At 41.5% G+C, this 26,254-nt stretch overlaps 1 protein-coding gene across 2 annotated transcripts; it reads right to left on the bottom strand.

Moving 5' to 3' along the window:
• Positions 1–6,644: 6,644 nt before the first annotated feature.
• On the bottom strand, positions 6,645–25,919 carry IL27RA (interleukin 27 receptor subunit alpha). 2 transcript variants are annotated; one of them, XM_087956980.1, is made up of 15 exons: positions 25,103–25,919; positions 24,229–24,350; positions 21,221–21,368; positions 20,216–20,382; positions 19,439–19,599; positions 18,879–19,026; positions 18,371–18,450; positions 16,485–16,680; positions 15,484–15,684; positions 13,841–13,942; positions 11,947–12,111; positions 10,099–10,227; positions 8,773–8,848; positions 8,530–8,644; positions 6,645–7,566 (listed from the first exon to the last, which is right to left on the bottom strand). In XM_087956980.1, the coding sequence occupies exons 2-15, from the start codon at positions 24,293–24,295 to the stop codon at positions 7,342–7,344; spliced, it is 1,980 nt and encodes a 659-aa protein (XP_087813106.1). In that variant the 5' UTR covers positions 24,296–24,350; positions 25,103–25,919; the 3' UTR covers positions 6,645–7,341. The 2 variants fall into 2 exon arrangements, with proteins under 2 accessions (XP_087813106.1, XP_087813107.1); XM_087956981.1 differs by lacking the exons at positions 24,229–24,350; positions 25,103–25,919 and having other exon boundaries at positions 21,217–21,345.
• Positions 25,920–26,254: the final 335 nt, after the last annotated feature.

Genomic DNA, 26,254 nt, shown 5'->3' with positions numbered 1-26,254 from the left:
TACCTGTGACTCTGCTTGGGGTAGGGACATGAGCATTTGCCTCCTGGGCTTGGAAATGGGGCAGGCCTGTAAAACTGTCTGATGATCCACTGTGTGCCAATTATCAAAGACCCAAATGTGATCTGGGGCTAGACGAAGGATGAAGAGTTGGCGATCCTGTCTCTTTCTCTGAAGTTTTCCAGTCCTGGGAAAGAGGTACCAGTTAAGAGCCACTTTACGATCCCTCCTTTTCCAACAAGGGCTTATCATGAATAATAAATAATAATGCATTATATTTATGTATGGCTTTCAAAGTGCTGAAAGTACATCCCATGCAATCTCAGTCATACTTAACAATACAGTTAAGTAGGTCAGTGCTCCATCAAGTTAGAGGAATGGAGAAGGGAAAGCAGAGGCTGGAAGGACAGACCCCCTTGCTTAAGATCTCACGCCATGCCTCAAACCTGTAGCCTTTTCCTTCTAGTGACGGTGGCTGCTGAAGTAATATAAGGAGGGGGCACAAGTAAGCACTGCTGGGGTGAAGTTTCTTCCAGGGCTCCAATTCCAAATGTCTCATGGGGAGAAGAAATAGCAACAAAAGTCATCTGAGATGCATAATATAAACATACCAAGTGTGTTCTTGGCAAAGCTGAGGTTTTGGACCTGGAATGGTGGTGAGAAGCAGCTCTTTCCCTCCCTCTGAATACTTTGGTCCACTGCATTGTGACAGTAATATATGTGTGTATAGAACAGATAAAGTACTTGATATCAATGTCTTGAGAACGAAATCCTTCCAGTTGAGGAGAAGCCAAGTAGATGGTGTTTGTTTGTATGGCAGGGAATCAGCCATCCATGTGCTCCAACAAACGGGTCACTCAAACTGCTGATTTCTGATGGCACAAAGTTTGCAATGACACACATCAAACAAATTATTAAGGTTTTATTTCAGAATAACAGAGTTGGAAGGGACCTTGGAGGTCTTTTAGTCCAACCTCCTGCTCTTATTTATTTATTTATCTTATTTAAGGGAAGTTTGAGCTGCGGGTGCAAAAAAAAACAAAAACCCTGCCCATTGCCTTGTGTCAGTTTAAGGACAGAAGTGGCATCTGAGTAAAAACAGAAAGAGTGCTCAATTTGGGGGCAAATATAATACATATAAAATTCACAGTGCTAAGATTACAACGTATATTTATAGACACACAAACACATACCTTCCCTTTCAAACTGACCAAGGACTGATACAAGAGAAAAACCACAGGAAAGCAAGCTTGATTCTGAACCCCATTATTAGATCTGCCCATTCCTGTCTGCACATAGGACCATCTTTTGCTGTCTGATGATTTTTCCACCCATCCAATATCACTGTTGGCCTTTTTGCCTGTAGGGTATTCCTGCCCCCTATTTTTCGTGACATCCTCCTCAAGGTCCTGCGGAATTTATATAACCATGGATGAAATCATCCAAAAGGACGCTTCTGTTGGCTTTGCCACCCAGTCTTCTATTTCTGCAACAGATACTTTTATTTTCTCACCTGAGTGCTTTCCTGTGGAAATTTAAGGCAACTTCCAACTTCTTTCTATGTTTCAGAAGTATGATAGTTGTGCTATGCAGCCAATACGGGTTTTGGAAGCTCCAAAGGACAGAAGATGAGGTTGGATGTTTCATAGTGTACAATGTGTGACAAAGCTGTACTTGATCCGACTTCGGCAGGGAGGGAGGAAATGGATTTGTCAGGTTTCTAGCCAACCAGGGCTCCAAAAGTAGATGTCTTGGAAGAAGTCTTGGAAGAAGAGTTCCAGATGTCTTGGAAGAAGAGTTCCTTGAAAGATCCTCCTGAGACTCAGACCATGCAGACTTAACTTGGCAAGAGATGTGAAATTGATCAGGCCAAGCCTTCATTCAGTGCCCAATAAGGCAGTGGGTTTCACAGCTTTGAGAAACAAGCACACGTCATTTTAATGTTCACCCAAGATCTGTGAGGGGCTCTTCACAAATAAGACAAAGTGCCATTTGATTTTACTAAATCCTACTGAGAAAAGTGAGCCCAGAAGCTTCTCTTCCCAGCTTGATCTACCTTTAGCAAGGCTACCAAACTCTGCTTTTTCCCCAAATCCCAAAGCCACGTGCTTTAATATGACAGCAGTTACTTTACCAATGCCATGGCTAAGGCTAGGCAGGGATTGGTTTTGTGTCACCTTCATTTATGCTCTTTGTCAGGCCTGCAGGAAAGCAGCATCATTTTTACTTTTGGTATAGCAATCTTGCAGCAGTCTGACATATTTTCCTTGCCATATTTGGTTCGTAGCATTTGGCATGTACACTGCTCAAAAAAATAAAGGGAACACAAAATAAGACATCCTAGATCTGAATGAATGAAATATTCTTATTAAATACTTTGTTCATTACATAGTTGAATGTGCTGACAACAAAATCACATAAAAATTATCAATAGAAATTAAATTTAGCAACCCATGGAGGTCTGGCTTTGGAGTTACACTCAAAATTAAAGTGGAAAAAACACTACAGGCTGATCCAACTTTGATGTAATGTCCTTAAAACAAGTCAAAATGAGGCTCAGTAGTGTGTGTGGCCTCCACGTGCCTGTATGACCTCCCTACAATGCCTGGGCATGCTCCTGATGAGGTGGCGGATGGTCTCCTGAGGGATCTCCTCCCACACCTGGACTAATGCATCCCCCAACTCCTGGACAGTCTGCGGTGCAACGTGGCGTTAGTGGATGGAGTGAGACATGATGTCCCAGATGTGCTCAGTTGGATTCAGGTCTGGGGATTGGGTAGGCCAGTCCATAGCATCAATGCCTTCGTCTTGCAGGAATTGCTGACACTCCAGCCACATGAGGTGTAGCATTGTTGTGCATTAGGAGGAACCCAGGGCCAACCGCACCAGCATATGGTCTCACAAGGGATCTGAGGATCTCATCTCGGTACCTAATGGCAGTCAGGCTACCTCTGGCGAGCACATGGAGGGCTATGTGGCCCCCTAAAGAAAGGCCACCCCACACCATTACTGACCCACTGCCAAACTGGTCATGCTGGAGGATGTTGCAGGCAGCAGAACATTCTCCACGGCGTCTCCAGACCCTGTCACGTCTGTCACATGTGCTCAGTGTGAACCTGCTTTCATCTGTGAAGAGCACAGGGCGCCAGTGGAGAATTTGCCAATCTTAGTGTTCTCTGGCAAATGCCAAACGTCCTGCACGGAGTTGGGCTTTAAGCACAACCCCCACCTGTGGACCCTCATACCACCCTTATGGAGTCTGTTTTTGACCGTTTGAGCAGCCACATGCATATTTGTGGCCCGCTGGAGGTCATTTTGCAGGGCTCTGGCAGTGCTCCTCCTGTCCCTCCTTGCACAAAGGCAGAGGTAGCGGTCCTGATGCTGGGTTGTTGCCCTCCTACGGCCTCCTCTGCGTCTCCTGATGTACTGGCCTGTCTCCTGGTAGCGCCTCCATGCTCTGGACACTACGCTGACAGACACAGCAAACCTTGCCACAGCTCGCATTGATGTGCCATCCTGGATGAGCTGCACTACCTGAGCCACTTGTGTGGGTTGTAGACTGCGTCTCATGCTACCACTAGAGTGACAGCACCGCCAGCATTCTAAAGTGACCAAACCATCAGCCAGAAAGTGGTCTGTGGTCACCACCTGCAGAACCACTCCTTTATTGGGGATGTCTTGCTAACTGCCTATGCTTTCCACCTCTTGTCTATTCCATTTGCACAACAGCATGTGAAAATGATTGTCAATCCGTGTTGCTACCTAAGTGGACAGTTTGATTTCATAGACAGTTTGATTTCATTGATTTCATTGTAACTCCATTGACTTGGAGTTACATTGTGTTGTTTAAGTGCTCCCTTTATTTTTTTGAGCAGTGTATTTATGACATACAATCCAAAGTCACATTATTGCTTCTGACAAGAAAAGTCATCATAGAAAGCCAGATTTACTTGAACAACCTCGTGACTTATTTAACAACCACAGTGATTCCCTTAACAATCATGGCAAAAAAAAAGTAAAATTGGGTACAACTCAATGATGGAAATTCCAGTCACAATTGTGGTAATAAATCAAGGATACCTGTACAGTATTTGCCTTAGTACTGTATTATAGTGATTATACTTTTTGCTCACCACTAGTAGGCAATATAAGATCAGTTTCATTCTTTCTTTTTTAAGTGATCCCCACAGGTTAAGCCTGATATATTGTATTCAACTTTATCAGAATCTGAACTTATGGTCTTTACAATATATAGTAAATATCATCACTGAAATAGAAGGTCATATAAATTCCACACTACAGAGAGGACCTGAGGTTTCCAGTATGAACCCCAGACAAAATAATACCTATAACCCTCTATCTGAGAGTATAAACTAATAAGAAAGGAAGTCACAGTTGAAAAAGCCATGGGAAATTATTTCAATATATGATCATGCAGTGAGATTATTATATGCACAGAGATGGAAAGATTTGCTGTCTCCACCCACTATGGAGGAATAAAGCTGAAGTGATAAATTGACTTTTCATTAGAAAAAAGACATTAACTACATTTATTGGTGACTAGAAGTCTCTTATGGACTTTTGCATAAATGTGAAAAAATTAACATGATTTATGTCTTTGATGATTAGACAAGATAGATTGCGGAAAGAAGAGATTCATGATGTACCTTTAGAGAGAGTGGTTAAAAAACAGCTGCAAAGAATTTCAGGAGCCACTTCTTTATATTTCTTTCTTTTCTATTTTTCTTCAGTTTTTTTTCCTTGCATGTTTTGCTTTTTCTTTTCATAATATTAGTTTTTACCTTCTTGTTTAAAAGTTTCAATAACATTATATTTAAAAAGTGCACCATTCATAACATCTACCTGCATTTGCCCACTTGCACCTAACTGTGGTGTCAACATTGGGTCAATAATCTTTTATTCTCTGCCAGTTATTGACTAATGGATTGAATTTCTAGGCTGCCCAAGGCCAGAACAATTCTGGGCGGCTCCACAAAATTAAAGCTATCATGTAAAAAAGACACCATTTGTCTGAAGAAATAACATTGCTTTGTTCCACATTTCCCTTCACTTAATGGGGCCACCCACCCATTGCCTTCATCTCATCTTCCACGATTTCAGATAAGTGACTGTTCTTTTGGACAGTCACTTGTCTGAAATGGTATAGGGTCTCCTACTTGAACAGAAGTCTGGACGAGAAGACCTCCAAGCTCTATTCTGATTGGTTGATTAAAGTTCTTGTATCTCTAAATCTTGTGATTTGACCAATTTTAAAGGGGGCATTCCCTAATTAATCTCTCCCTTCTCATTAGCTACTCAAAAACCTTCTCTCACTCTCTTTTCTGTTATAGTCTGGGGCCTAGTAGCACCCTAGAGGGAGATGCTGCTCAAAATTACAGCTCTACAATGGAAAATCACATGATTGTTACATGTTTTTCTTAGATTAGAATGATTACAAAGGAGACAGAAGTGAGTCTTCATAAAGAGAAAAACACAAAAGTAAAATTGTATCCACTTGCGGATAGCCAGACCTCTGCTAGTTCTTACAAAAATAATGAGAGAAAACGCAGGGATTATCTGAGCATGGCAAAATAGGAATGGCTGCTGAAATAAATCCTGAGTTCACACATCACACTAAACCATAATGTAGTGTGATTTTTGTTTGATGTAAACCCACATCAAACTTCATGGTGTTATAGAGAATTACAATGTGTTATCGTGTGGGTGTCAACTCTCAGTGATCAGGTAGAATTGTGACCAGGAGGATTTGTCCCCAAAATAATCCTTCCAAGTGTTCCAAAGGTGCACCCATCACCACTGTAACCGAGTCCATGATTCACCTTGTTGCTGGTCTTCCTCTTTCTTTCCACTTTTCCCAGCATTGAAGCCTTCTCCAAAGCTAGGTCTTTTATAATGTGACTGAAGTGTGACAACCTGATCCTTGACATTTTGTGTGCCTCAAGAGAGAACGGTGAGTCTATTTGTTCAATGATCCATTTGTTTGTTTTCTTGGCTATTCATGGTACACTCTGAGTTTCAAAAAATAGGATGACTGGTGACAATTACTTTGTTTTGGAAATAAAATCAGTTCAGCGCACTTGAACTGATCTTATTTCCATGTGGATATCCATCTACCAGCCATGATAGCCAAAGAGGACTCTCTCTGATCTCTATTCCTGTAGAAGAATTGGAGAGTAGTGTTTTGATGTTACTTGCTATCTGTCATTTACTGGTCTTGTTGAGGTACTTATCTGATCTAGCAAGCCTCTATGTCCTTACGAAATCATAAAGAACAAACTATGCCCCTGCCAATTAAATGGTAGAGCAGTAACCCCTTTTGCTCCACATAGACCCCAGGATTGATGTATAAGATCTTTCCGTAAGATGAAGCTTCAGCCCACAAGATTCCTTTGGAGAAGCACGGCTTTCCAGTATTCGACTTGGTGCTATGGCCAGGAAAAGAAGATGGACATTAACATTGCAATAATCAAAAAGTTAAGAAATGAACGATGGAAAAACATAGGACAAAACAAAGGAAACAACTGTATGCACGAGACAGCTTCTACATTGAGCTTAAGCCAGATGTATCCTTTAGAAGCATATGCTGCTGCTTTTAAAAAAAACATTTATGAACTACAAAATACAAATATTAATTAGATTTTTTTTTAACCTGGCCTTTATTTTTGGTCAGTTCAAAATGTACACTTTAGGTGCACACCTAAAGCTTATTTTTATTTTCCCTGTAAACTGAGTTGCACTGAGCGAGAGTGATTGATCATCCAGCCTATAGAGGACTAGATCTCATGGCCACCCAGTGGTTAATCCAGCACCTCAGCCACTCTCCTGGAACGGTTTATGGGTGATGGGAATCACCCTACCCTTTAAAAAGTAAAGTTTCACAGGCCTTCTTGGTAGAAAGTAACAAAAGTAGGTTTCCTCAGTTCCAGCCTGGGGAATTTCACATCTGCTGGGCTATAGCCACAAAGACCTTGTTTCTAGCACCTGAAGAAAAAGTCTGATTTGGGCATCCTTGAAGAAAGCACCCATCATTCAACTCTACTACCAACTCCATATTCTGGAGATGTGCTGAAGATCAGAAGGGATATCAGAAGACTCTCACCAGGAGTCTTGAAGATCCTGGAGATTGAATCTGGACCCTGCAGTCTCTGGCTTAAATTTCTTGTCCTCTTTGTTTTAAGCAGTTCAAAGGATGTTAACGAGACATTTCAGTCATTTATCCAAAGGCACAGTAGGAGCTTTAAGAGCCCAAGGAATGGTCCTTCCAAGAGAAATTGCATCTGCAGCTGGATCCAAAGTAGCAGCTGAGTATATGATCCCCAAAGATCAGGTCTCCCTTTCTCTTAGCCCAAAACATGGAGAAGTATTTCTTTCCTGCTCAGTCCAATTTAGGATTTCCTCTTGAGTGGGAAGAAATCGTTTTTCATAGCCAGAAATCACCATGGTATTTGATCCTGCTCGTGGTGGTGGAGATGGCTCAGGGATTTCTTCTGATATCTCAGCAATGTCCATAATTTCTGAAAACCAGCTCGAATGCTTGCTCAGGGTCTCCTGTGGGGAGGAAACGCAGCAAAGTCATAGAGAGCCCTAACTCAAACTCAGCAAGTGTAAGGGAACAGCAAAGTCCATTCAGGATATCAAAACATAGCCTCTAACCTTCAATATCTGACTCCCATTTTTCAGATTGCCAAACTCCTTAACTTCACCAAATTTGGCATAGTTTTCAAACCAGCCAGCTTTTGGGGCCACCCTTTTAAGAGTTCTCCATAAATGGCAGAAATACTGGATGAAGGGAACATGGTTTCCCACCATTTCTGCTAGGATAAGCCACCTCCCCACCCCCACACCCCCGCTCCAAGCTGTGGATCTACCCTTTTTCTTATCTATGGGAAAGGAAAATCTTTATCCTTTTCTTTGCAACATCTTTCCTCAATTTGGTTGAGCTGAACTACAATTCCCAACACTCCCAAATTTTGTCACACTTGTGAATGATGGGAATTATAATCTGATGCAAATCTGAAAGGGCTGAGGTTAGAGATTGATGCTCTTACATAATTAAGAAATGTTTCCAATGTTGAGAATACATTTGCCGATTCAGTTGTGAGCACATTTTTGGAGTGCAGCTGTGAATCAGCATTGAAGCGCAGAAATATGGCAAATAAAGAGGTGGGGAAGAGAAGAAAAACCACATATCTTTAGCACAATGTACAGGCATGATATTCTGCTTTGACCAGCCATCCATAGTGATCCACCCAGAAGATGAATGGAATACAATTTTAAAACGTACATAAAGTAATGCCTTGGTCAAATGTAGTCTGTCTGGACTATGTCCATCCAATTACTACTTAAACAACCTCCACCTGCAACCTTTAGTTTAAAGTTTTACTTTTAGTTCTTATTAGGACCATCTCTAGAAAGAGAAGCAGATGAACCTCCAAGACCTCAGAAGAAGACAATACCCCCTGCAAATGCACTTAACTCCTGCAATTATTTTTAAATCCAATTGCTTCTTACCATGGCTGGTGTAGTGCTCTCCTCGTTCATCTCCGCAGCAATCCCACTGTGTTTTGGATCTGGAATTTTCTCGTAACACCACCGAGGTAGGACCTTATGGCAGAGGCCCTTTAGCCTACAGAACAGAGATGTTAGAGATCACTTTGCACAGTATTCAAATCAGCACTTAGGCGACCAGTAAAAGAACTTGGGTTACCCATCCATACGGATGGTATGCCTGCATCTCTGCCTTTCATCACTTACCTTCTGTATTTCAACAGCATAATGGCACTCGCTATAAACAGGATTACCACAATTAAAATGATCCACCAACCAAAAACTGCAAGAGATTTAAGGACAACACTGTCATTTACTTTTGTATCAAATGTATTCATTGCCAACTCCATTCCATCTCATGGATGCTTACTTGCCAAAATTCAAAAGTTCCATGGTTCCAAGATAAAAACATCAACTTTAAAAAACATCCTCTGAATAAATATAAACTACTACAAGAATAATATTAAAACGTCTATTGTAAATAACTCTATCTTGTCATTCACTCACCATACTCAATCCCTGCTACCCAATACCGTAAGAGTATGAACTACTTTTAATTTTTTACACAAGGAGAACTGAGCAATCTTGACTCTAATGGAAAAAGGAATACACTTTAAAACATGTGACTCAGTGGTGACGATAATCCATTAAAAGTATGCAGTCACTCTTGTGAATGATGGGAATTGTAACCTAATGCAATGCTGGAGCTGCAATGATACGATCCATTCCAGAAGTATGTAGATACAGGTAGCCCACATTAACAATAATTATTGGTCCTGGAATCTCTATCACAAAGTGATGCGGTCATAAAGCATGATGCCATCGCTTAGCCACACAATCCCAGCAATCTCCATTGTCATCATTAAGCAAAGACCTTACATGACTGCAACATGGAAAGAATCCAGAATTGTTCGCTTATTCTGCTGAAATCAGCTAAATGAGGGTGTGGCATGATTAGGGAGGGGGAGGGGTATAGGTTGAGTGCACTGGAGTGCAGTAGACGTTGGGGAAGGTGTACTAGAGCGCATAGTAGCTGGCACAATGCAAGGACAAAAGGGCCTGGAAGGGGGGGGGGGGGTTGGAGACTTGATCCAGTGACTTACAAACTTTCCTGCCAGCTTCCCCACCGACTTTCTGGGGAAGCCGCAAGAAAGGTTGCATATAGTGAACATGTGATCACAGTCAGGATGCTGCAATTGATCATAAGTGTGAACTGGTTGCCAAGCATCCAAATTGCAATCATGTGATCACAGAGATGCAGGGAAACAACAAGGACCAATCACAGCGTTTATCTAGTGCCCTTCACAACTAACTAACTACTATTTAGTGAATAGTCACTAAACAAGTAGCTGTAGTTTGAGGACCTATAATTAATAGACAGAAGGTATCAAGGTACCAAAATCTTTAGTGAAATTGTGCTAAAGTGATTGATTTCACAGCTAGTTTTAGCACAGTCTTTCTTGCTCCTATACTCACCTCCTGTTAATATGCCAGTTTGGTTTAAGGAACAAAGCTTCTAGTGGTCTCTCCTACCTGATGTACTGAAGTGATGCACTGCACTAGCTGCCCCTTCTCCAGCTGATGTAGAGCCAGTCATCCAGACCTTGTAAGTTGTTCCTGGCTCCAGATCTGAGATGATGTAATTTCTTTCCATAGCATTAACTGCAGTGTAAAACAAAAAACAATATATATAAAAGAATACACTGCATTTACATTTTCCAGGCGGTAAAGGGAATCCCATATATCTTTCCCAAAGAGATGTCTTCAGCTTTTGGAAAAGAATGCCTTACAATGCACATTTAATATGAGGCATAAGGAGATCGAGATCTCTGCATGCTTCACCCTCACAATGGGGAAGCCAGAAGGAAGTTACAAAAGCCCCGGATGATTTACCAGCAGGCAGGCAGGTAAGTTTTTTAATGTTAGGTTTTATATATATATATTATTTATCAGTTATATTGTACACTGCCCAGAAACTCACTCGGAGGAAGATGGGCCATTTAAAAACATGAAATATAAATAATTATAAGTAGCTGCTGCTAGGTGGAGGAGAGTGCAAGGGTGTGTGTAAAGGTGCAAGGGAGGTGCGGCAAGGCTCAGGGGTGCCAGAATGCAAGAGGGGAACAGAAAGAGTTGGGATGTGAAGTAATGTACAAGGGAAGGAGGAGGATACGATGAAGGTGTGAGAGAATGGCCTGCTGAGGGTGAGGGAGGGTGTGCTAAGGATGTGCAGGAATGTGAGGGAGGCACGGCAAGAGCCAGGGAGGATGTGCAAGGATGAATGAAGGTGTACAGGAGGCACAGCAAGGATTGAGGAGGGTATGCAGGAGTGGCTGGTGTGGCACAAGCACAGAGGGGCTGGGAGAGACTATGCAGATGTGGGGGAGACTTATTCCAATGACTCGCGACCTTCCTGCCAGTTCCCTACTGACTTTTTGGAGAAGCCATTAGGGAAGGTTGCAAATAGTGATTCTGTGATTGCGGTAAGCTGCAACCGCAACAGCAACTAAGTATGAATCAATGGTGGGATTCAATTTTTTTTACTACCAGTTCTGTGGGTGTGGCTCAGTGGGCGTGGCAGGGGAAGGATACTGTGAAATCTCCAGTCAGAGGTGGGATTTGCCGGTTCTCCAAACTACTCAAAATTTCCACTAATTTCCACTTCTCCAGAACTGGTCAGAACCTGCTGAATACCACCTCTGGTATGAATCTATAATCATGTGATCGCAGATTGCTGGGGTAGCAGGAACTCCAAGGACCAGTCATAACCACAGTTTGTTTGAAAGACTGCTGAACAGATAGTCATAAATTGAGGACTACCTGTAGTGATTGTATCAACTGGAAATCTGTTTGTAATTTTGGGGAATTTGGGTTTGATTTCCACACAAAAGGTGGGCTCCAGAGCCAAAAAACACTCCTTCTCATACCTTTCTATAATATAATCTCTCATATAAGGGGATTTCGCTCCTAGAGATATTTTAGGCTGCAAAGGAAGAGTCAAACCAGAAGAACATATCCAGCCACATCAGACTCCCACCCCCCACTTTGTTATATAAAGAGGGTAGATAAATATGGTATCTCTCATTATGACTATTTGTTCCCCAAAAGTTATACAACAAATTTCTGGATCCACAAATCTTCCCTAAGTGATCTTTCCAGAGAAAAGCTGTAGATATCACCTAGTGTCAAACTAATGCCCTCGAGAAGTGATGAATTATCTCCATTTAATATGGGACTGAAGGGAATAATCCAACCAACTGGAGGACACCGGAGGAGAGAGCTGATGTACAGGCTTGTAATTAAGAGAGGTAATTTTAGGAGGACCCAATGCCTTCCTCCTCAGTTATGCTCAGGCTGACTTAGACTTAGAAACTCACTCACTGGGTGCGTGAACCATAAGGCTGCCTGAATGGAAATGTTTCAGGTAAAGTGTATAGTGTATGATATGCCCATTGCGGTCTGCCAAGGGAATCTCCTCCCACGAGATGGAAGTGGCAGTGGATGAAAGTTTTCTGTCTTGCAGTCCTTGGGGACCAGCTGATGGTACTAGAAAAGCAAAGGAGGAGATAGAGGCTGTGAACTGGTTCGGTATGCGGGCAAAGCTTACAGTTCATCTCTATGCTGTAACAAGGACACATTGCATTACTTACCACACTACAGAAGATATATATACCAAAAGTCAAGTTCCCTAGGCCAATAGTTCCAAAGGAGACCATCAATTTATGAACATCAGAGATAATATTTCTATTCTAAGAAATGTTCAAAAATCATACTTCAAAGGAAGTATTCAAGAAGAAAATGGCCACCATTCAAACATTTAAATGTAATTTGTCTCTGGAACCTGTCTTACAGTATTTCCAATATAGGTCAAGTTTTATATAATGGATATACAGCCTTCTTTTCCAAAATTCCTAGTTCAGATGAAAAACAACAAAAACGTTTTCCCACTATGGTAGTCATAGAACAGCTTCCCTCCCAGAAGCTAGGCAAACCCTGGAAGTGATGGCCCTCTGAGAGGAAATGAAGACCAAATTCTTTAAATGATTGTGCAACAACTAAAGCACTTTAAAACAGGTAGTCCTTGCTTAATGACCATTTGTCCAGTGACTATTTGAAGTTATGACACTGCTGAAAAAGGAGATTTACAATCGGGGAAGCAGTTGGGATTTTGAAATCAGGTCATGAAAAGCTGTCACAAATTTGAATGGTCACTAAAGCAATTGGTTATAAGTCGAGGACTACCTGAACCGTCTAGCCTTAAGTCTCCCAATGCCTAAGTTCTCTATCTTAGGTAATTGAAGTCCATCTCTTTTGTACCTGTATCAATATTGCTCACGCACATGCAAAGGAGCAGTATATCAATCACATAGACATAGCTGCCATCTTGACTTTTTAATACACCTCCTCTCCTCTACCCCCTCCTTTTCAATGACCTTGGGGGGTATTTTCTCTTGGGCAAAAAGGATAAAAGGAAAACAAAAAAAGCTAAGGGAAGAAATCTCAATAAATCTGTTCTAAAACTGCTACTTACTTAGCTGAAAAAATGAAAAGCAGTAACTTTCTACCAGCTCTGCAGAAAAGCTGTCACTTTAAGAGAAGCCTTAATAGGTTGTGGTTTTCTGACTGCTGCTTCCTGTCATTTGACGGTGACCCTCTGTTATTGTGGCACGGATCTGGTAGAACAACCTGATCTATAGAATATAAAAGGGCCATGCTTGCATGTTTCCTGTCCTCTCTTTTTATACTAAGCAGCCACAGCCATTAACTCCAACCAAGACTGGCTTTTTTAAAACAAATTTTATTTATAGCACTGTGTTTCACGCTATTGTTGTAAGCTACTTCAGGTAAGGCATAAATGAGAAGTGACTGTAATTAACAATAAATAGAAGCATGAACCCAATCAGTTTTGGCTTACCCAACAAACCATAGCTTGTTTTCTATATAGATCAGCAGAGTGTTTGAATCCAGTTATAAAGTTTATTCTTGCGTTCAGATTTCCTTTGCTGCTGGAGTTAGCTGTACTAAATTAAAGATGTGGCGCTTCCTACTTCAGCCTGTTTTTTTTTTTTTTTTTTTTTTTACCGTAGCAAAGATCATCAATTCTGTCTCAAAGAGCAATGCTAATCAACACCCAACCTCAACAGGGCAGAGGTGGCTGTGGTACTGAAAGTTACAAGAATGCAGGGAGGAAAATTCATCTGAAATCTCTAAGATCAAAGGGGAATTTTTGGCTCCACTAGTAACCACCCTCCCGCCCTCGCACCCTGGGGATTACCTTCTTCTTTGAAATAGGCGCGTACAGCATCTGAGGCAGTTGTCCCATGAGCATACAATCCATACACACACACAAGGTATGGTACCTTTGAACTGAAGTTGCCTAAAGCGGAAGGAAAAAACAAGGTTTAGGAAACTTAACAACTTGCCTCCGGAAGTTTGGGATACTTCAACACTGGAAGTTTTTAAGAAGAGGTTGGATGACCATTTATCTGAAATGGTATGGGGTTTCATGTCTGAGCAGGGGGTTGGACCAGATGACCTCCCAAGGTCCCTTCCAACTCGGTTATTGTTGTGGTTCGCCGGCAGCAGGTGTGGACGGCAGAGGTCTCTGATAGCAAGGACTTGGACGAGGGGCCTGCGTGGGATGCAGGGATGGGGCCAGGACTATCGGAGAGCGGAGTGCTGCCTTCGGAGCTTGTGGAGTCTGGCAGCAATGATGCAGAGAACCCCAGGGAGCCTGTGCCCAGTGTGCATGCGCGCAGGGCTGCTCGAAGGAAAGAGTAGCTGAAGCAGCAAGGGTGACTCGGGAGTAAGGCTGGAAGGTGATGGCCCCTCCCATAAGGGATAAAAACCAGCCCTCGGGGATGTGTTCTTTGCAGGAAGCAACAAAGTTCTTTAGACTCAGAGTCCTCGTAGAAGGCCTACTTATTCTGGTTTGTTTTTGAATCTTCTGTCGGTGGACATTTAATCAGTAATTAGTCTTCTGTTCCTGGCAGCCTTCTGCAACCTTGAAATGGCTTGCTTTCGATATTGGACAATTAGGTTTAAATGTTTCTTGGCTGGGAATGCACAGCGCCGCATTAAAAAAGGTTTGCTTTTGTACACAGTTTGTGTTTGTTTAATTTGAACAAGGCTTGGGTCAGAACAGTTATTCTGTTATTTATTGATTTGCTGTATGAACCTTAGTGAGTGGCAACTGCCAGCCAGCTTTTCTCTCTTTGGTGCAGGCTAACAGCTAAGCAGGCCTTCTGCAGGCCTGAGCAGCAGGAGAAAGACATACAGCGGTGAAAGGTAAAAGTCACACGGGTCTGCTTTAACCTGCTTTTTCAGGAAATCAAAACAGAACACGGGACTCCAGGAAGTGGTGGAAAACTTTCAGCACCTCTTTTTCCAGAGGACACCCACCCACCTCCCTTTTAACAACAGACGAAATTCACTCCAGTGTCCCAGAAGGTGCCATGTCCTGATTCCCTTCTACTCAGTTTACTTAGCAGAAACGGAGGGACAAACTAGATAAAGTTCATGCACTCAAGCAGCATCATTTCATGGTTTTCATTATATGAGAAGCAATTGATATGCTTCTCTCAAAACTCGAGTAGCCTGGAGAAGATGGAGCTCTAATGCTATAGGCCTCTCCCTTTCCTACCCCGTCACATGCTTCTCCATAGCTGCTGCTTCCAAGGAAGCTTCCATTGGAACAAAATGAGGCTTTTTTAAAAAAAAATGAAAATAGAAGTTGCAGAGAGATAATATTTTCAGTCAGTGGTAGTAGAAGAGGCAGCCACAAACAAACACAAAGAGAAAAAAGAGTATGTATTACATTTCCTCCTATTTTCCAGAGTTTTGAAGCTACTGAGGAATTTCCAAAGCTGTTGTTTACATAGTAAATAACATTACTGCCCGTGAGATTGTCCATCTCACCTCTCAATAGGGCACTGGTACTGCTTCTAGGTGTGCGAATCCAGTTCAGCAACTCTCCCACACTGTCAACGATCTCTTTTCTCCACTCGACCACATATTCCTGAGGCTGAACCCATTGAGAATCCATGCTGGGCTTCCATGTCACATTGAGTCCCAAACCTTCTGATGCCACCACTGTAATGTCCTCAGGGCCTGGCAAATCTAGGAAAAGGAAAGATATGCAGGAGATTGCCCAGAGCTCTGGCTATCATCTACACAGATACCTGTAAAATAATCCCATTAATTGAAAATCTTGGATCACAGCCAATCTCAGAAAGATAAACATGGCTGGACCTTGTTAGTACTTGAATAGAAGTCTATTAGTTGAAAATAAACCCCCAAACCTTAGAAGCAGGTCATGGCAACTACTCAGTTGTCAAGAAAACTGAACAGAGATTTCCACGTCATCACCAGGCCTCAAGCTTGACTTGAACGAACGTCACCATGTTGGCAGGTCCTTCTCAAGTTGTTCAGTTTGTCTAAGGAACTCACCTGAATTCTAAAAAAAAATGCTACTTGGTTTCAGAAAATTTGAACCTTTGATGACCTCATTAACACATCTGTGTGGTGTGTGTTTTTTTGGCAGCAATACAAAAGTCATTTTTGTATCTCATTTTGAGAATTTCCAGTCCTGCCACCACCTCAGATTTCTTCTGATTTCTCATCCAAATATAACCAGGATTTCTTAGTATTTAAAGGTTAACCCAGGTACACTAAATGATGTTATGTAGCTGGGAATTTCACCCCTAAACTTAGAGAATCAAAATGGTTGACTGCCTGATGCAAAACCTATCAGGACCTTTTCTTAAGGTGGAGTACAGAAAGGATAACAGGAATGAATATTTTGTGAGTGAAGGGAAAGGAAGCCACCAGCTCTTTTTATTTCAAGAATCAGCTGAGAAAGGCAGGAAGTGGGGCAAGAAAGAACCATTTCAGTACTTTAGCGTAATATGGGAGCGCACCTGTTTTCTCCAAGCTGAGATTGGCCCAGGGAGCCTTCTTAACAGAGTTGCGGGCTGCTATGGAGACGTACTGTGCAGCGATAGGGATCAAAGCCTGACAGCAGTTGTAATTCATTCTATGGACTGCTTTGCTATGGTCCTGGACAACAACTTCATAATCAAGGATCGTTCCCTGGGCTACTTCTGGATCCAGTGCCTGTGAGAAGGGAAGGAGAGTTCCTCAAAAGAGTGAAGAAAAAGGTGCGAGGGAGGGAGGGAGGAAGGAAGGGGAGGAGGGAGAGAAACAAGGCTGAAGTAACCCAATTTGTAGTCACTTGTGCCGCCCTATTTCTCCTAAACCAGACACACCACAGGAACCGGTCATGAGCAATCCCAGTCAAAACTAGATCAACAGAAGGGTCCGTACCATTGACAAGAGGCCTAACAGTGCAAAAAATTAAACGTTAACAAATAACTGTCTGTACTCTTTTTGACAAGAAAATGACATGTTAAGAAAACATGCACAAACTGAACTTCTTCCTCAGTTCTTCCCAAAAGCAAGAAGCTGTCAAGTGAAAGACATTTTATCAAGAAAGACATCCTGAGGTGCTTCAACGTTTTTTCACTCCAAGCAAGCAAAAAGGAAAAAGGAGGGGGACTTTTTGTGCTGTCTATGTCCTCTCTCACCTTGACCACTTGTATCTCTCTCAGGTGAGGAGCTAATCTTGGGCCCCAGGGAAGTCCAGCTGCCCCAAAGAGGGAGGATACAAAGCAGAAGTAACTGGCCAGGCAGGAGTTATAAAGGAGACCTGGTTTTTGCTAGTGTTACCCAGTAGCTGCTTTGGGGGGAAAGACATGAGAGAATTAATTTATGCACATGAGGGCAATTTGCAGGCCAATCCAGAAAATGTTCCAGTTGATAAACGCTTTGACTAACTGCCTACTTATATTGAATTTTTAGTTATTTGTAACTTAATTTTACTGAAAGGAGAAAAATACTGGGGATGAGAATCACTGCATGCTGTTTAAAGGGCTTTTTAAAAATTCATGGCCAATGGAAGAAGAAAAGATAGCAGCTGCTGATGGGCATGTTGACCATTACAATGAAAAAATATATATTTTCAAAGTAGAACCAAGTTGACCAGTTTTATACTGCAGGGAATTTGAAAGCAGGCATAGATCTGAGAAACATTCAACTCCAGATGAAATGCAAGCCTGATAACATGGAAGTATCATACATGTTCCAGGACAAGATTGTATTGTTGTTATTTCTTGCCCTTATATTTTACAGAATGTTTAAGTCAACTTGGGATTATTAGTACTAACTTTTGTTTTCCACTTCTCAAATGAAATCTGGCATCCTAGGATGCACATTTTGGACTAAATTAGATTCAAGTCTATGGAAAGTGTATTTTGAAAACCACAGCTGCTAAGCTTATTAGTGAATCATCATCCTGTCTGTTTTATTAGAATGAATCCTAAGCACATCTATCTTGCTCTTATTTGACAGCTCCTGACAGTTAATAGATGCCTCACCAGCATTTGAAGCACTTCTTTTCATGTATTGAAGTCTAAATAACTACTTTCAAATTTGCAGCAAAGATATATTCTACCTATATAGAATATTTTCAGTTTTTAAGAACACATTAAGTATCTAAATAGACTTTAAAATCTTTTTTCTTTTCCAAATTCTTTCTTGTATCTCTAGCCAAAATGAGAAAAGGTGTTTAATCTCTCTTCCTTCGCAAATTTGGCTTTAGTCCAGTCACTGATATCATCCTTGAAGAGATTTGGTTTCTTTAAACTATTGTCTTTTCACCCCTTTAGATCATCTGGCTCTAAAAAAACCGACCTGACCTATAACCCCACAGAGAAAAATTCTACTTGATAACAGGATCCCAGCTCACCTTCCACAGCAACAAGCAGCTTTCATTCTGGCGGTCAGAGATACAGCCTTTTTGCCACACATCAACTTGACCAAAAGGAGCTTAAGGAAGCAGAAAAGAGCCAGGTAATTATTAAGATTAGGTCTTCCCCCAAATAATACAAGAAAGAAACAACTTAAAATGGAACACTGTGCATAATTTGGTTACAAATGAAAAAAAAAATCCCAATAAGTATAAGGATGCAGACCTGGTTGTTCATAGGCAATGAACCCAATCAACCCAACAGACCCAACAGAAAATTGGAAATCTATAGTAGAGTCCTCCCAGCCATTCAGTGAATCCTAACATTCTTGATAACACTTATCCCAAAATTATATCTTTTAGTTGTATATTTATTTGTCTCAAAATGCATTGTGTCAAAGCAAAAAACAAGTGTTTGAAAAAGTACACAGCAACAAGATTTCTGCTGAGGTGTCACTGCATCTATTTTGATTGCATGGATTTCTGCTTCATCCACAGCTGTACCTACCAGCCTCACAGGTACAGAAGGATTTGGAAGAACTCCATTCATTCCGAGAGTCTTTTTTATTTCCTGGGATGCACTGTACCTGCACCTCATAGCAGGTGAATGGTTTCAGGTCATACAATTCATGGTTCTCTTGGTCTAGGTGGGTCTCCTGCAGTTGGGAGTAGAACATACTCACATTGTCATTGTAATAACATCCTATCCATTCATTTTGCAAGGTCACTCAAAGTGATCCAAGTCAAAACAAAAATTTCCAAAACCCTCCATCTACATTTCCACCAGAATTGCAGCAAGTCTAATATTACATCATGAAAACAGGAGAACATGCTGGATACAGATCTATATCATATTCACTACTGGGACATAAAGTAAGATATAACAGCTAGAGCAAGAGTTTGGGACTGGCCTCCAGGAAACTGTCTTCAGTTGGTTGAAGAAGAAATCCTAGACAAAGCCAGCTGTAGTTCAATGGAATGGATATTCAACAGGGAGTCACAACTGATACAACGGGAAAGAAAAGCAATACATATACAAAACAAGTCACAAATGCAAGACAGACTCACATAGGTCCATTCATGGTCTGTGGATGCCTTGTATCGAATAGCATAGGTGAGAGATTGGTCATTATGAAATTCAGACCACTGCGGGTTCTTCCATGTCACTGTGGCTTCAGAGCAATCCAGTTCCACATGATCCAGTTCAGGAAGACAGAGAGTCCCTGAAACTTGAGGGGAAGAGCTTAATCATATGCCTATCATTCAGTTTTACTCCTGACTGCCATACCTACCGACAAAAGCATTGATCTACACACACACACACTGCACTGAACCAAAATAGGGCTGGTTTGTTTTTCATTGAGCAGTGTGTGAAACAATGGGTGGTGGATTAGTAATGTGCGTTTGGCATATTCAACAAACCAAAATCTTGGTTTAGCACAATGCATAAGAGAGGCATGGCTCTCTCATCATGTCAATGGTTTATTGAATAAGCCACAACTTATTGGATTTTCACATTACTGTAAAAGTCACAAGCAAGCCAAGCATGTCATAGCTGTTCAAAATGTGTGAATGTAGTCAAGATATCTGGAGACTAAGGCATCTGTCTTACTGTAAATCCAATCCTTTTTTATGGTTGGGACCTAGTCTTGAACTTCCACAGTCAAACAGATGTCTACTATCTGAAATGCCCCATGCAATTCCTCAGAATGGCAATAGCTAAAGGGGGGCAAAACTTGGCCTGCACAAATAGGCAAGAAAAGCAAGGCATATATTTGAAGAAAAAAAATGTTTGCCCAGATTAATTCTCAGAGGATTCTGGCTCTCTAACTTAGTTTCTCTAACCTAATTCATCCAGGCTGAAGTTTAATTTCTTGGAGACAGCAATCCCATCTGCACTGCGAACTTCCATCCAGACACTGTATTCGTCTCCATGTGTCAGGTTCCATCGTTCAATAATCAGCCAATTCTGTCCCATTTGGGCTACCACGGAGTGTACCTGGTCAAATTGTCTTCAGAAAAATAAGGATACATAAATATATCTAACAGTAGTTTGTATAAATGGAAACTAAACATTTACTATTCCTTATCCATTCAGCTATCCTGCCCAAGGAAGCATATTTGAAGACTTGCCAATAAAAGGCACAGAAGCATTTTATTATAATAATGAATACCAAATAGATACCCTAGAATGTTTGTCTAGTTCCCCCTAAGCCCTTTTTAAATTATTATTCTTGACTTCCAACCATCTCTGCCTTTTATTCATTGCAAAATTGCAGATTTTGCCTGGTGTCAGTAATTACAGAAATGATTCTACATAGAACTTTTAATTTTTAAAGAAAGAAAAGCCTAAGCCAGCTAAATATTAAAAACGAGCTTTTAAAGCACAATCGTGATTTAGAAAGGATTCTTCCTTCTTTTCTGTGCACTAAACATCTACAAATAATTTAAATTCCATATTCATTCAAGGTTCTTATATTCTCCATTGCATCTTGGCTTTAATGAAAAGACTTCTGACATTTGCTGTTTATGATGGTAGTTCCTATGTGCCCTTCTAAAAATCTCTCTTCAGAGCTCCCAATCCACTCAAATCAACTGACAAATCAACTTCCATTATTTTTCCTTAATATTCCATACTTCTCCAATATTGGCCCATCTAGACCAAAACCTTCATTCATGAAACTATAAAATCCTAATAGGTATTCCTTTGCTCTGCAATTCCCTATACTTCCCAAATAAAGTCATTTAGCCATAGATTACACTGGCCAGCACAGAAGGTTCTGGTTGAAAAAGACAATGGCTTATTAATTTGGATATTTGTACTATAACTCAATATAAAGGCTCACTAACGGCAGCAGTTTGCCCAACTTTAGGCTCTCATAGTGAAGGACATAGATGGCGTTAGCATTTTGAGATTCCCAGGTCAGCCAGCTGCAGTTCACAAACTTGCTGTGAAATGGTTGGAAACACTGTAGGCCCATAGTGGCATCTAGATCACCTGAAAACAGAACAAAAATCACAAATCAGCATTCCAAATTATAGCAGTTGAAGACAGATTTCATAGAAAGGGATTATAGCTGTATGGAAGTGAGACATTTTATTTTTTCATTAAAATTTTGCAAACTATATACAAATTGCCAGGCCCAAATTACAAAAACAGATGAACCAAAGCTTGATTTGATTACACAAGAATTAGATTTGCCCTGATGGCAGGGTAATATACAGCACAGAAAGTTTATTACAGGTAGAACATGACTTACCACAATTCATTTAGTGACCATTCAAAGTTACAGCACTGAAAAAAGTGGCTAATGACCATTTATCACATGACTGTCACAGCATCCCCATAGTGACATGATCAAAATTTGGGCACTTGGCATCCATCATGTATTTATTATGGTTGCAGTATCCCAGGGTCATATGATCACTATTTGTGACCTTTCCAGTTGGCTTCTGATGAGCCAAGTCAACGGGGGAAGCTGGACTCACTTAGCAACTGTGTGAATCACTTAACTGTGGCAAAAAAAGATAGTAAATTGGGCATGACTATATATTTTGTATAAGTGAAGGACAACCTGCAGTGCTGTTCATTTACATGATCTGCTTCCATTGCAACTGACTGGCAAAGTACAGATATTAATCTGAACAACTTAATATCCAACATATGAATATGAGAGCATGTTGCCTAGCACTATGGGAAAACCTTAATTCAAGTGAACTGGGGTGAGCATACTGCATAGTGTGAATATAGTTACTGTCTAGGTTTAGGATATCAAAACTAATTTTTCAGGATCCCCCTAACCAAACTTTCCCTTACTCTGATCTTTGTGTTAGGACTGCAAGTCGAAAAATCCCTGGAGAGTATCTTGCAATCCTAACATGGCTATAAGAAAGACCTGGGAGAAGAGATCCCAGAAGAGGATGCAATAGATTGGAAACAGTGCGGAGTTCAATCCTGATTTGCTACTGCTTCAACAGCTGCCTGCCCTGGAAGTCACTGTACCAATTAGCCACTAGCAATTGAGGGCCAAATGGAAGGATGTCTCCAGGAATCTCCCTAGAAACACTCCAACAGCAGCAAATAAAAACACTTTACTATTTATTTATAGCACTATTTATAATCAAAGCCATAAGAAAAAAGAATCCAGCATGCCTATAATGAAAAATGTAGTGGGAACAAGTGCCCTCCCTATTCTCCTTTGAGAATAATTGGCTAAGTAGACCTACTGTTAGAACAAGCTGGCATTTTTGGGCTACCCCAGGAAAGAAATTGTGCACACAGCTGAGAAAGCTGAAGATCTGGTTGAATTAAGGCCTACTCTCACCTGTTGATAAGTTTCTATTGCTGTAGCAAGAGTACACAGACCTATGCTGCATACATTTACAGAGTGATCCAAAGATAATGAATCTATGCGGATTTAATATTCTACAAAATTGAGTTGCATTTGCATCTGATGGGATCTTGCAATGAGCAATATACCTAAATGCCCCCAAATTGCTGAGAGTCCCGTTATCTGTTATCTGTTTTATTACATAGAAATATCCATTTTAAACTTATTGAATGTTCATGTGTTATTGTCATCCAACTACTAGAATAATGATTATGGTCATTCAAAATAGATGAAGGGATTACACAGTCAAGAACTGCAAATGGGATTGATTATGGTAACAAACAATAGAAGAAGCTCATTACATGCAAACGTATAAACTATCATCACAGGAAGGTATTAAGGTATAAATGTTCAGGGCTAATGCCATATTTACTATTAGCAGGGGAATTGCTCCAGCAAATCACAAAGGATGGGAGCAGAATTTGTATTCCCTCTTTTTAAGAATAGCATTAAGCCTTTTTAGTGTTTGTACAACACTAAATGTAATGCAAATCTGTTATCTACCTTCAAATTCTGAAAAATTATGAAATTTTTCTACCAATTTTTAGTTGTCCGAAGGAGGGAGGCCTCTGGAGGCCAATGTTGCCCCTTATATAAGTTCAATCCTTCTCAGGGTATTATTGAGAATGAAAAATGTGTTTATTTGAAGAACATTCAAAACAAGTTGAGAGCAAACTGAAGTCTGGGATGAATACAGTTAGAACACACTCTTTGCTAATCCCTGCCTTCTCCACTGTTTTCCAATTGTCAACAGACCAAATTTCCTTTCCCTGACTTTCAACCCTAAGACATAATTCTTTATTCCCCAGGTTATCTTTCCCAGCTATTCCAAACATAAACCCCCAATATAGTTTTGCCATCATTCAATAAGAAGGCAAGATAAAGGTCAACGTATTGAAAATGTTTTGCCTGCTTCACTTCTTCTACTTTGAAGATCTGTTCTGGGCTCTTGAAAGATTTCCTGTGTGGGTTTTACAGAGCAAAAGGGCCAAGATCACAGTAGCAGCAGCAGCTACCACTAAGTGCAGTTGTACACACATTTGACAGTCCTCCTCCTCCTTGTGGTTGTCTTGAAGTTATGCAAACATGTCTGGCCAACTTGCCTCTCTTTAGCAGACAGAGAGCTGAAGATACAGCTCCACAAATCCATCAAGATCCCTAATTGCAAGTAACTGAATACATGTTATCTTACCATTGGAGTCCTAACTGGCAGCTGTCTCAGATCCCTTTAAACTGGATCTACAACTTTCAACAAATCTGAGACATGGTATCTAAGTTAAAGAGATATGAAATGGGCTCTGGCTTGAACCCTCAGTTAAAAAGAGGCACACAAAAGTTAAAAATGGTTCAGCACACATGTTCATTAACTGTAGTTAACAGCCAAGCATATTATCTTTCTTCAAGAGCATGCAGGAGGTTTCTTGGAAACAGATCTATTGAAGTGAAGCAATTCTATTTCTCCTTTACCTGTTTTCAGCCCCGAGACCTTGATGGCTAGAAGTAGCAACCCTGCAACACCCCATCTGCTTCTCATGGTGCTGACTCAGTTAGTGATATGATGGAGGGGCACCTGGAGAAATGCTCATCCTCTGTAACATCAAAAGAAAATTATTTCATCTTGAAGTGAGTAACAGAGCAGAAAATAAAACTTTTTCAAACTCAATCTGTTTTCGGGATATGAACTTTTCCAGAGCAGTTCCAATCAAACTGACTGAGGATTTCTCCTGTAGACAGGCAAGGCAGACAATTGGCGGATGTGACAGCCGAGGATTTACTTTCTTCTGAAGGAATCGAGTAGCGCGATCTTCCCTTATTGCCTTGTGAGGTACATTCGAAGAAGCCTTCTACGGATATCCTGAGGCAGCACCACAACCCTCAGTTTATCTGGCTCCAATGTTGAGTGCTAATTGCTAATATCTATAAATGCCTTCCGGCTAGAAAAATCAACGTCATGGCGTAAATTATACAATACACGAATACAAGAGTGGAGGTCCCACAATGAAACTCCCCCCGCCACTTTGTCATCACCCCATTTCGTGTGTGACAATGCTGGGAATTCATAGAGGTTTCTGGGACCAGATAGTCGCCTACACTCTGGCTCCCGCTTGCGCTTACCAACTCCAAAAAGTCCCTTTCCGCTTTATTTGAAGCCGTTCATCGGAAGCCAACTTTAATCGGAAAAGATTCTCCCAAAGAAAGTTCCCAATTCCTTGGGAAGAAGATCCGAGGGGAAAAAAACAACAACAACCCCGGGACTTCGCTCCCACTCAGAGCACGAAGAAAATCCTAAGCAATTTCTCCTCGCAGAGAGAGGGAGCTTTTTCCCCCCTGGCTCACTTACCACCATCAGCTGCCAGAGGTCTCCATCCCGAATGGTTCCCACCCAAAGAAAAAGCCAGTTGACTCAACGCCTTCCCGGAGAAAGGCGTGGGAAGGTACCCTCGTCTCTCCCTAACGCCGCGCTTGCTCCGCCCTCGGCCCGGACGGGAGGGAGTCATACAGGGTCGCCCGCCGCTCTCAGCTTATTTCCATTTCCTCTTCTGATTCAGACCTTGTTTATCGCCGGGGGTTGAGACGAAAGAGGGAACTGCCTGCCTCCGCCCTGCACGCCGCGCTTTCCAAAGCCCGAAAAGGAGGAACTTGGGCGGCTAACGAGAAGCAGCCCAGGCGGCGGGATTACTCACGCACGTCCTTGCGGCTTTAGGCTCGGGATCATGCTGGATACCGCAGGGCAGATCATTAGAGCCACTGGAGGCGATGCCTTTCGAGGGCACACCGGCTTCACCCCGTCCCAGCAAGTGCGCAAAGGGCAACGGTATTGCTTTTGTCATTAAGCAAATATAACCGGCTGACAGCTACGCGAAGAAAATAAGGATTTGGGTACTTCAACACTGGAAGTTTTGAAGGAGAGATTGGATGACCATTTGTCTGAAATGGTACTATGGGGTTTCCTGTCTGAGCGGGAGGCTGGACCAGATGACCTCCAAGGTCCCTTCCAACTCGGTTATTCTGTTAGTTATCAATACTCGCCGGGACTCTTCCGACGCTTCTTTGTCATATGCTACTCAAAGTTACTCTCCAGTGACTGGATGCAGATTCCCTCGTTCTTCCTTTATCAGTTGCCATAATTTCCCGCTTTGGAGGCATGAGACAGTGACCTGATGTAAGAAATAAAAGGCCTGCCCTGTGTTGGCTGGATTCAGTCTTGATATCCCAATAGGGGTGGGGGATATATCATGTCCCTGAGCTGCAATTAAATCAATTCCTCCCAATATTTGGATGTATCAATAAGGATCTTGCATAGAAGTGTATCTGCTGCATCAATGCATGAGTTACTGTCCTTGCTTATTTTTCTCCATTTGGTTGCAAGAATGCCACTGATTAATTATTCTGTCAGGAAATTTCTTCATAGTTCCAGGCAGGTGTGGGCTTCAAAAATTTCTGCAATGGGTTCCCTGCCCAGTTGCTGGGTGGGCGTGGCTATGGTGGGTGT

The sequence above is a fragment of the Notechis scutatus genome, chromosome 2, assembly GCF_049901735.1.
Source record: "Notechis scutatus isolate UNSWTSFEM ecotype Mainland chromosome 2, rNotScu1.2, whole genome shotgun sequence".
NCBI classification, from domain to species: Eukaryota; Metazoa; Chordata; class Lepidosauria; order Squamata; family Elapidae; genus Notechis; species Notechis scutatus.
Note: the sequence above shows the minus strand (reverse complement) of the source record. Positions and strands in the feature narration are given on the sequence as shown.

What these genes read in the sequence shown, in the direction of transcription:
- IL27RA (XM_087956980.1), bottom strand. Translation starts at nt 24,295, where the DNA reads ATGAGAAGCAGATGGGGTGTTGCAGGGTTGCTACTTCTAGCCATCAAG. An exon ending in AAGTTGGGCAAACTGCTGCC is followed by an intron (nt 20,383 to 21,220) that starts GTTAGTGAGCCT and finishes ATTTTTCTGAAG; the next exon opens with ACAATTTGACCAGGTACACT. An exon ending in CAGACCATGAATGGACCTAT is followed by an intron (nt 19,027 to 19,438) that starts GTGAGTCTGTCT and finishes TCCCAACTGCAG; the next exon opens with GAGACCCACCTAGACCAAGA.